We start from the raw sequence: 10,415 nt of genomic DNA, 5'->3' as shown, positions 1-10,415 counted from the left end.
AGCGGGTCCTTTGCAGGAGCTCATTCCCAGCCCCTGGACCCATTCCCTGGTGCCAATCAGACCCTTTGCAAGGAATCACTGGGACTCCTGGTCCCAAACATCAAATCACTCTGCAAAATGTACCGTGTGGAATGTGCCCATCAAAGGGAGGGTTGTTCAAAACACACTTCAAATTGATCTTTCCCTCTTTTTTCTCTCAGTTTTCCACATCAGTGACCCTGTACACGAGCCCAGTCCCCACCCCCTGGGTCTGGATCACTCAGGAGACATTTGAGACTTCCCAGTTCATCGAGGTGGGATATTCAAAGCTGGTATGAGGACACTTCCCAGGGCCTCTTGGGGTGCAAACATGTTGCACTTGTACCAAAATACCTCAGGATTTAACACAAGTAGCCAAACAGAGACATAGGAGAGCAGTGTCCCCAGTTTGGCCATAGCAGGTATCACCTGTGGTGGTGCCCACCCAGCACACATCTCGGGAGGTGCCTTCCCACACATGTCCCCCACCCCATCACAATGTCTCTGGAAACACCAGGAATGCCCTTCCCAGGTCAGAGAGTGCAAAGGTTAGACAGGAACACCCTGAAGTGTTTCCTTAAATAGTTCGGTGCAACAATCTTTGCACTGACAAAGATTAAGGGTGGTTGTGTCTTCTCCACGTGCACATAGTGGTGGTCTCCAATCCCTTCTAGCCTCCAGGCAGCAATGCCAGTCAAGGAATAGACTATAGGACAGTGTTGGACCATGCTTGTCCCACATCAGGGACCACTACAGTGGTGGCCAGCATCCCGGTGGAGGGCATGGCCAATACCAGAGGACTATGTCCCCCCTGAAGGCACCAGGTTGAATTTAGAGCACTGTCGTCTCCTTCTCAGTCATGGAAGAGATCTTGGAGAAGCTCCTGTGAACGATGCTGGAGTGGCCTGTCTCCTCACTGAGGGCATTCACCAGCCTGGAAAGGATGGTGACCTTAAACTTCTTGAAGTCCTGGCCCATGAAGACGTAGAGCACAGGGTTCATGCAGCTGTTGGAGGCAGCAAGGGCCGTGGTGATGGGGATGCCGACCTCAAACACGGAGGGCGGGACCATGCCCGGCTCTGTCTCCAGCAGGTTCAGCAGGTGGTAGGGACTCCAGCAGAGGAAGAAGGTGACTATAATGGTGACGATGATCTTGAAGGGTTTTTTGGACTTGGCCAGGCGGTTCCGACGCAGGTTGAAGACGATGGCGATGTAGCAGAAAGTGATGATGGTTATGGGGAGGATGTACCCGCCGAGGAACCTGGTGATGTTCACCGTGCGGTGCCTCATCAGTGCCAGGGCTTGGTAAGACTTGTTCCTGGAGAGGGAGAAGTTGCTGAAACAAATCACGGAATTTCGGGTTTGTGCCGTGTCTCGGAAGACAAGGGAGGGGCAGCTCATGATGATGCCGATGGTCCAGATGACCAAACACACTAAATACGCCAGGTTGGCCGAGCGGTGGTTTTGGGACCACACGGGGAAAACCACCGAGATGTAGCGGTCGAAGCTGATGGTGGTGAGCAGCAGGACGCTCGTGTACATGTTGAGGATGAGGAGGAAGGAGTTGAGCTTGCACATGACCGTGCCGAAGATCCAGTTGTAGCGCATGGCCGTGTACGCGATGTTTATGGGTAGGAAGATGTTGAAGAGGAAGTCGGCCACGGCCAGGTTGAGGAACCAGACAGCATTGACTGATTTCTTCATCTTCAGGGTGATGATGGCGATGACGAGGCCGTTGCCCAGGATGCCCAGCACGCAGGACACGGTGTAGATGATGACGGAGAGGATCCTCGCAATGTCCTTTGGGTCATGGGATGGGTCTACCCACACACTGGTCACGTCCTCGTAGATGTAATCCTGGTAGTCACTGTAGTTATCGGCATCATCCAAGAAATTGGACAAATTGGAAAGGGCCATTATCTGGATAAATCACGGCCTGGGCAGCCCCAGGATCTCCAGCCAGCGATGTTTCTCTGCTGGGCAAACACATGGTGTCAGTCACAGCAGGAGGGTCACAGCCCCCTGACACATGTGGGCAAGAGGGGACAGGGAGCACACAGGTGTGGGGCATCCCATGGGAAACCCACAACTGGCCCCAGAGAAAGATGTTCCTGCAGCTCCTCACCAAGTTCCCACCCCCTGACCCTGAGACATCAGGACATGATTCAGCCCCTCATCTCCACCAGGATGTGGCTGCAGCCTCATCCTGCACAAAATGTCTATTACCCGCCTACTTCCAGCGGAAAATCCAGGATAACGCTTATTAACAGCTCATTATCAGCTTTGAGACCTTCCAATCTGCAACACGTTATGGTTCTTCTGTATTTTTTCTCCTGAGTGCACAGTAAATTAGACTGAAAATCCAGCAGGCAGCTCCCCATTTGCCCCATTGATGCCTCCCCATTTGCCCCATTGATGCCAAGCACTGTCTCACCTCTCACCTCCCCTCTCCTCTCCTCTCCTCTCCTCTCCAGTGTGGTGGCTGTGCTCCAGCAGGATGGGGAAGAGGCAGCAGTTCAGTGTCCCACAGCACAAAGGCAGCTCCCTCCACACAGGCCTAGGGACAGAGCTGTAACATTAAAGCCAAGATCAAACAAAGGCCATTAACCCTCCAATGTGGAATTAAGGGAGGAAACAGACTCGGCCCTGCAATTTAACCCTGTGCAGCCTCCTCTGGGAGGGCTGTGCTGGCCTGGGGACCCTTCTCGCCACCAGTCTGGTGAAGCTGGGGTCCTATCCTCCTCTCACCAGCTTTTAGAGTAACCCAGGACAGAAGTCCTGTACTGTACACTCAGTACAAGTACCAAACAGGAGCAGCATCAGTAGGTGCTCACAAAGAACTGACAATCAACCCCACAGCCATGTTACTATAAATAAAGACATAAATGTGCATGAGGTGCATTACCTGCATTATCTATTTTGCACCCTGGACTCTCATATGGTTATCTTTCCAATTAAACTGGTGTCCTGTGTGTATCCAAATGTTAATTGTGATACCCAACAGTGTCGTTTGCCATCATCAGACTCCAGTCTCCAGCAGGTACTTGGAGCCCTTGTTCAACAGGTTCAACCACCCCCTGTGAACCATCACAGTGAACTAAAGCCAAAAGCCACCAGTCTGAGCAAGCCTTGGCAGAAGGAGCAGGATCTGTGTGAGCCCCAGCACAGACCATTGCACCCGGATGTGTCCTGGAGGAGGGATGTGGCTCTGCCCGCCCAGGGACACTCCCTGTTCCCAAGGCATTTCACCTCGAACGTCCCCTCAGCGTCACCCTCCTGCCAGCCCTGCTTTGAAATTCCCATGGTGTTTGTGTTGGAACTTATTGTTTCTCCCTGGGCTTTTCCTCCTGTTCCTTCCTGCCATTGCTGCTGCAAAGTTCCTGGCCAAGGGGTTAAATCCCACCCCATCACCCCCCCCCTCGCTTGCTGAACTCCAGGGGGTGATAAGAGGCCAGAATAAATGAGGTATTAGTGCAAAGTTTGGGAATTAGCTGGAGCTGGAAGGAGGTCTTGTCCTGGCAAAACCTTGATGGTCAAGAGATGAATTAAAGTTGATGATCCGGTGGAAGGAACAGAATCAGCAGAACTGACTCTTAATGTTAATGTTCCTGGGTAATGAGTCGCTACTTTATGGAACAGCAGCTTTCAGGTCATCACCTTCCCAAAGAAAGGTGGGAGAACCCAGAACCACACATCCATCCCACCCCACCCCATTGCCTCATATCCCGTCCCACTTCATTGCATCCCATCCCACCACACCCCATTGCATCACATCCCATCCCACCCCACTTCATTGCATCCCATCCCATGCCATCCTATCCTGTCCCATCCCACCACCCCTCACCCAGAGAGCCTCAAAGCTCCCAGAACTTGCTCTACCGCTGTGGAGAAACCCCCAAAAATGCCACCCACCCCCAGTTCCACCACAGTGTCACCTGTGGGATGGGAGATGACCAGGGCTGGACCACCACCCCTCACTACCACAGGGTCACCCAGACCCCACGTTCAGCCCCTGCTCCAGGTGGGCAGGAACAATTTCTCAGCTTCACAGGCTCCTCTTCTCACTGTGACCACTTATATATTTTTAACACAAAATCTCCTTTTCATTATTATTTTTAACTGCTGAGCCTGAAGACTTTCAGACATTCCAAAGCTCTGTTTAATAGATTATTTATTTTGTCTATTTATTTTGCTCTGCCATGTTGAGCATCAGGTTGGTCTCAGTCCCCAGCTGGGATGAGGATGACAGAGATCAACAGGAACATCAGGATTCGATTTCCCCATGGGATTTGGCACGGGATGGGTTTGTCTCCAGGGCTCGTAAGCAGCAATCCCAAACCCCACAGCAGCAGGCAGGCAGCTGCCAACCCCACCATGAATGTTCCAGATGGCTCTGGAGAGCTCAGGGGCAGGATGGGCACCGGGAGCCCAAACCCACTGGAAAATCATCCAGCAAATTCCCACCTGCCTCCCTGAAATCCTCCCCAAAATGGAGAGGGCAGCTGCATGAAACCTCCTCATTTCTCACAGCAAAAAAACCCAAAGTCTGGGGAAAAAAAAAAAAACCAACATATAATACTACAAGTGTTTCATCGCTGCTCTGCGGGATGAAAATTCCCGGCTCGAGCCAAAACCACTGTTCTCCCTTCAGTCTATTCATCTGTGTCCTCCTACCTCAACAAAAATGAGCACAGGATTTACCCAAAATAGCCTCTTGGTCCGACATTCCCGCAGCTGTATTTGTCTTGGTACCCAGGGAAGGTCGAGCCCAAGCCGGGGCGCCGGCTGGGATTCCCGACGGGCGGCACATGGGCAGCATCCCGCGGATGAGGTCAGGGATGTTGTTCTTGGGAAGGCAACAGGAAGCGGAGAGAACAGCAGAAAATGTTCAAATCCAGCTTTTCTGGGCGAAAACTCTTCCGTGGCCAGCCCAGACGGGCGGGAGACGGATGTGAGTGGGGAAACGGGGGGAGCTCAGCTGGATTCGCCTGCCAGGGACACAGGGAGGGCAGGGGATGCTCGGCACCCCGGCAGGAGGGACCACCGTGCACGGGCGGTGCCAGAGCCCTGCACCGGGATTTACAGGGATGGGCAGGCTGCCAGCACCGCCTCCTGCCCTCTCAGTGCCCGCGGGCCAGACTTTTTACTGGAGGAACCGGTACAGGTTGCAGGAATAAAAGTAGAAGCAAATCAAATCAAACCAGCAGAGCAGCTTTTGAGCACATCAAGTCCTTCCTGAGCTGTCAAAGTGCATCACACTTTTATCCACATCATGCAATGAAATCGGGCTGGGACTGGTTTGTGCCGAGTCTGCAGCCCTGGGGAAACTGGGGGTGCCCCTGGGTTGGTGCTTGTCCCCCCACAGCACCCGCGGGGTGCAAGGGACACCCGGGGACAGGACGAACAATCCCCTGGGAAGCAGGTGGGTGTCAGGGTGGGCTCTGCTCGCCCCTCCCGTGCAGCTGCTCCGCCTGTTTCTCCTTCGAGCACTTCCCTCCCTCCTTCCAGCAGCGGCTTCCGAGCTCCCAGCACACCCCAAAACCCCAACCCACTTCCTCCGGCGGGTGAGAGGCACAGGAGCTGCCCACGCAGCCCCGGCACAGCCCCACTCCCCGGGAGAGGGGAATTGCCAGCAGATGTTTGGGAGAACAAGCGGTCTCTCAGCTGAGGAGTTTTGGGAAGGGCACGGGGCAAAACAGGATCTCTCTGTCCCCCTGAACCTGCTGGTACCGGCCCCCACTGAGCCCTGGCACAGTCCTGGATGTGCCTGGAGGGCAGGGATGTCCCTGGGGACATGTGGATGCCGGTCTCAGTCTCATGGGGGCTGATTGCTCTGGTTGAGTTTGAGTCCCACCCTGCAGGCTGGATTCCAAGCATCCCTAGGGATTCAATGGGCCAGATCTCATGCTACAGGGAAGATGGATGCAGGCCCCATCCCAGGCTGGCACCTGGAGCCACCCCAATCCATCCCTTGAGCACCCACACTTTTCCAGCCCAGGGTTACATGGGAAGGACTTCCCTGCCGGGATCCAGCTCCCACTCCCACACGGGAATTGCCAGGGCTCAATGGAGCAAGACACCAAAAGGAATGGGAAAGCAACTCTGGGGACCCAGCTCCAACTCCCCCTTATTTTGGCCAGAAATTGCCATGGCAACAGCTGCTGCAGAGATGATGCTGTGCAGCATCCCACTCCCCACCGGGATGCCCAGGATGGAGCCCCAACCGGGATTTACTCCCGGGTGTAAATCCACCACCAGCCCATCAAAAGGGAGCTTAGACTTCACCAGTGCAAAACCCTGAGCCCTGGCCTGCCCAAAGCTGCTCCTGGCCACGGTCCCAGCCCTGCCACCATCCCTGATCCCTCAGTCCTGCTCCAACAGGCTGAAAGGGATGCAGGATACCATGGGAGAAGCAGCAGCAGGTTGAGCACAGGCTTCTGCCAGTGAGGATCCAGGCTGGAAGCTCTCCTGATGAGCTGGGGGTTTCCAGTGCAAAGGGAGGGGCACAGCCAGTCCCCATGGGGGAAACTGAGGCACGGGGCTCTTCCCCAAGGCTGAGAGTGGTGGGAAGCCTGATCCCTACCTGCATCCACGGCACTCAGACACATCCCGCTTCACCAGCACAGAGCCAGGACTCGCAGCCTTCGGCATTCCCGGCTGCTCCAGACATCTCAGCTAAGGCTTCATCCCCCGCCCCGTGTGAACAGCACAGGAAAAAAAGGAATAGCTGGAAAAGGCAGCCTTAAAAAAGTTGCTGTGCCCAGGGTGGGACAGAATAACATGAGTCAGTGTTTATCTGGGCAGCGCCGGCCGGGCTGTGCGGGATGGGACGGCTCGGGATGGGATGGATCCCATGGATACCCCCCAGCCATGGTATGGGGTCACCTCAATAGGGAACACACCCCAGTCCAGGCAGAAACTGGTGTTTAACCTCAAAAATCGGGTCATGAAAGGCTCTTGCCAGGGTGAAACTCCAGCAGGATCCAGGCAAAGGAATGTATCCTTCCCTGGCACAAAGTGTTGTTAAAAGCCGCCCTGTTACTAAAATCCCAGCCTTTTGCTCCATCCATTCTGTTCTTAGGGAGGTTTGAGGATTAAAGGGGAAAATCTTGGGCGTTTGTACCTACACAGGCAAAGATTTTCTTTGAAAAGGGCAGTTTGTGGTTCTGAGCTGCTTAAGATGACTTGACTTCCAAGATAATAAAAGTTCTTTCATCTCCTCTCTTTTTTTTTCTAATAATCCAAGGCTCTCCTGGCACTTTTCAGGCAATAAAAAGAGCAATAAAACTCCCTTTTTTGCAGCATCCTCCCTGCTACATCCCACCAGCCCAGGGAGGGATGTCCCTGATCATGGCTTGGGCTTCATCATGGCTGCGTGGGGACAAAGCCGTGGGGACATCACTCCGGATTTGGAGGGTACAAAGAACAAGGAAAGCAAGAAAAAGGAAATAAGTCTGCTGGGGGACAGACGTGACTGTGAGAGGGACGGATGGGGCAGCACAATCAGCCCCCTCGAGTGAGAAAGTCCCCCCGGATCCGCAGGAGCATCCTTGCAGCTGTGTTTGGCATTCCCAGCTGAATGCTGATCAGCACGGGAAAGAAAAGCCCCCCTGTTCTCCCTGTCCCCACTGAGGTGACACTGCCACACTGTAAGGACATCACCCCCCCAAATTCACGTCCAGCTCCTCTCCCTTCCATGCAGTTTTCCCACCATTAAGGGTTTCTATCACCACAGGCTGCAAAGCCCAGCTCCAAAAGAGGTGGGGATTTCATGGAAAATTAGGGAAAATGTGGGGTTTGGGGTGGAGGACAGCAGGGATCCCAGAGGTCCTCACCACCCACCATCCTGTGCCATCCCAAACCCACTTTATAACAACAGAGGAGCAAAAAACCTCAACTGGTTGCAAATCTACAGCAAAACCCTCCTCCCAAATCCCTATAAAAATAAAGAAATTAATACATATATAAATCCAGAGGTGTTTACCTGAGATGGATAAATCCCCAAGGATTTTTCAGCATCTGGAGGCTGGATTAGACATCCCTGCTTCTATACCCACATTAGGACTGGCATGGAAATGACCCCAGGGTTGGGTCAGTTGGCATCCAAGCTGGAGCTGACGGGGATATTGTGGAAGCTTCTCATTCCGGGGACATGCACAGGGAATGGGAAGATGAGGAAAATACATGCAGCTGGTGGGATAAGCCAGCTCGGCACAGAGAGCCTGGGAAGGGGGAAGCAAAGCTCTGCAGGAGGATGTGGGATTCGGACCATGGGTTCAGCCGGACACGAGAGGGGATGTGGCAGCGGCTGCCCTCGGTGACGTGTCCCATCCACCACCCTGTGCTGCCCACAGTGGCTTGGGAGCCCCATGGGACCCCTCAGGAAAGGTTTGGCCATCCCTCACTGTGGTTTTGTTGCTCCTGCTGAGCACAGCCAGAAGGTCCCCTCGGGCTTCTCCACCCCTGGATGCCCCTCATCCCTGTTCCCCAGGACCCCCATCTCCCTTCCCCACTCCTGAGATGCTCCTGGCCTCACACGTGCAGGAGTGGAGTAACCCAAAGCCATCCCTGGGATGCATGGAAAACAGGGACTGTGTCCTTGCCTCGCCAGGTCCTGCCTGTTCCCAGCTGTTCATCCAGCTGGGTTGAGGTGGGATCCAGCAGCGTGTTCCCAGTGATGAATCAGCCTGTCCTGGTTTGCAATGGGACCCCAAGCAGAGGGTCACCAGCCAAGGGCCATCCTGACCTGAACCCTGTGAGGAGGTGGGAATTGCTGGTGGCGCTCACGGTGCATCCGGTGACCCAGATCAGGCTGAGCCTGGAGGGACACAAATCCCTGCCCTGAGCCAGGAGAGCCCATCCAGAGGGAGATACCAATGCCTGGACCAAAAGCTGGCACTGTGCACCTGCACCAGAGCATCACTTCAACCACAGCAACCCCCTGCTCCCACCACAAATATCCATGGGATTTCTGATTTCAGACACACACAAGGGAGATATCCCAGTTTCCTCAGAGCCGCTGGTACAACCAGAAAACCGGTTGTGAAAAAAAAGCCGGGCGTGAAAACTGCCATGACCCGGAATCAGCAGGTGATGCCAGCGGAGAGCGATTCCCTGTGGGAGCTCACAGCCATCATGTCCCGTGCAGGTGGGGACAACGACCCCCCGTGCACGTGGCTGAGCTCCCACAGGAGCCAAAAAAGAGGAATTGGGGCCGGGGCCCACTTTGCACAACGGGGCCGTGTCGCAACATCCCCGAGGCTGAATCAGGAGGAAAAGTGCTGATGTGCCAGATCAGTGGGGCCAGCGCGGGGAAAGGAGAAGAGACTCAAAACTCCAGACGTCTGCACCAGAGGGGATGTGCCAACTGGGCAGCTTGTGACTGGCACGCTGGGGTCCCTCTCTCCCAGGACCCCCGGGATGGGACGGCAGCTCCATAGGGTGCCAGTGCCAGCAGCACTGCGGGATGTGCCACACTTGTGGCATCTGTGGCAGGACCCCAGTGGGGTGCAGCCCCTCTGCCCGGGGGGAGCACTGCCCCCATGACAGTGGAAAATGCCACTCACTTCCCAAAGTAATAAAAACCAGGAGAAGTGTGGTCCTGGGCTGGGGGAGTCACAAGGGCTGAGTCTTCCCCATCGCTCTGCTGCAGGTCCTGTCCCATCCACTCCGCGGTAACACACCCCGTCCCCCCAGTAACACACCCCAGTGCTCCCAGTATTCCTGCAACAAGCCTTCCAGTCACCTTTCCAAATACCTCGTGTGGTGCCAGGCTCTCCCACTGTTCCCTGTTGGGTAGGACGAGGTCAGGATGCCCAAGGTGTCCAGGGTGGCAGCAGGATCCCATTCCCAGGTGGATCCCGGTGCGGCAGGATCAGGCGCAGGCACGGGGCCGCTCCCCGCCGGTTTTAAGTGCGAGGGGAGTGGGAAGGAGTCGTGATTGCATCCATCACCAGGGTTTTCTTGGCAGCAGGATGCTCCGCGAGCAACAGCTGGGAGAGGGTGTGACGCCGGGAGCTGGGAACGCTGGCCCGGATCCTGCCACGGCCCAGCGTGAGGAAGCAACAACTGCTTCCCAAGGGGCCTCCTTTCCTGTCCCGTCCCCCAGGCCGGGATCACACCGCCCTAAGGAGGGATAACAGAGCACAGAGCGCTCCACGGGGATGCTGCTCCTCCAGCGGGAGGCAGGTGGCTGCCAGCCCCCCCCGTGCTGTCCCCACCCTGGGTCAACCGCTGTCCTCTGCCCCCCCCACCGCCCCCAACTCCTTCCAAGACGTTGAGTCACTTCCCCTCGGCAAATCTGGCTCCCAAACGCCGCTGCTGCTGCTCAGGGGCTGCTTTCCCGATGGATTTCATTAGCACCAGGATGCTGCAGCTGCTTCCAGGCAGCACCCCCA

The 10,415-nt window shown here is 55.4% G+C and overlaps 1 protein-coding gene across 9 annotated transcripts; it reads right to left on the bottom strand.

The window, feature by feature from the left end:
• Nucleotides 1-350: 350 nt before the first annotated feature.
• Nucleotides 351-10,149, bottom strand: CMKLR1 (chemerin chemokine-like receptor 1). Of its 9 annotated transcripts, none has more exons than XM_051785508.1 (3): nucleotides 9,764-10,149; nucleotides 2,453-2,587; nucleotides 351-1,991 (listed from the first exon to the last, which is right to left on the bottom strand). In XM_051785508.1, exon 3 carries the CDS (start codon nucleotides 1,933-1,935, stop codon nucleotides 850-852), a length of 1,086 nt encoding a protein of 361 aa, XP_051641468.1. In that variant the 5' UTR covers nucleotides 1,936-1,991; nucleotides 2,453-2,587; nucleotides 9,764-10,149; the 3' UTR covers nucleotides 351-849. The 9 variants fall into 9 exon arrangements, with proteins under 9 accessions (XP_051641468.1, XP_051641466.1, XP_051641469.1 ...); XM_051785506.1 differs by having other exon boundaries at nucleotides 9,776-10,149; XM_051785509.1 differs by having other exon boundaries at nucleotides 2,460-2,587; nucleotides 9,776-10,149.
• Nucleotides 10,150-10,415: the final 266 nt, after the last annotated feature.

Source organism: Manacus candei, unplaced genomic scaffold (genome assembly GCF_025592945.1).
Source record: "Manacus candei isolate 608988 ecotype Guabito, Panama unplaced genomic scaffold, ASM2559294v1 h1tg000020l, whole genome shotgun sequence".
NCBI lineage: Eukaryota > Metazoa > Chordata > Aves > Passeriformes > Pipridae > Manacus > Manacus candei.
The sequence above is the reverse complement of the archived record's forward strand: the minus strand, read 5'-3'. Positions and strand labels throughout refer to the sequence as shown.

Coding starts and splice junctions, on each gene's coding strand:
- CMKLR1 (XM_051785508.1), bottom strand. CDS start 1,935: ATGGCCCTTTCCAATTTGTCCAATTTCTTGGATGATGCCGATAACTAC.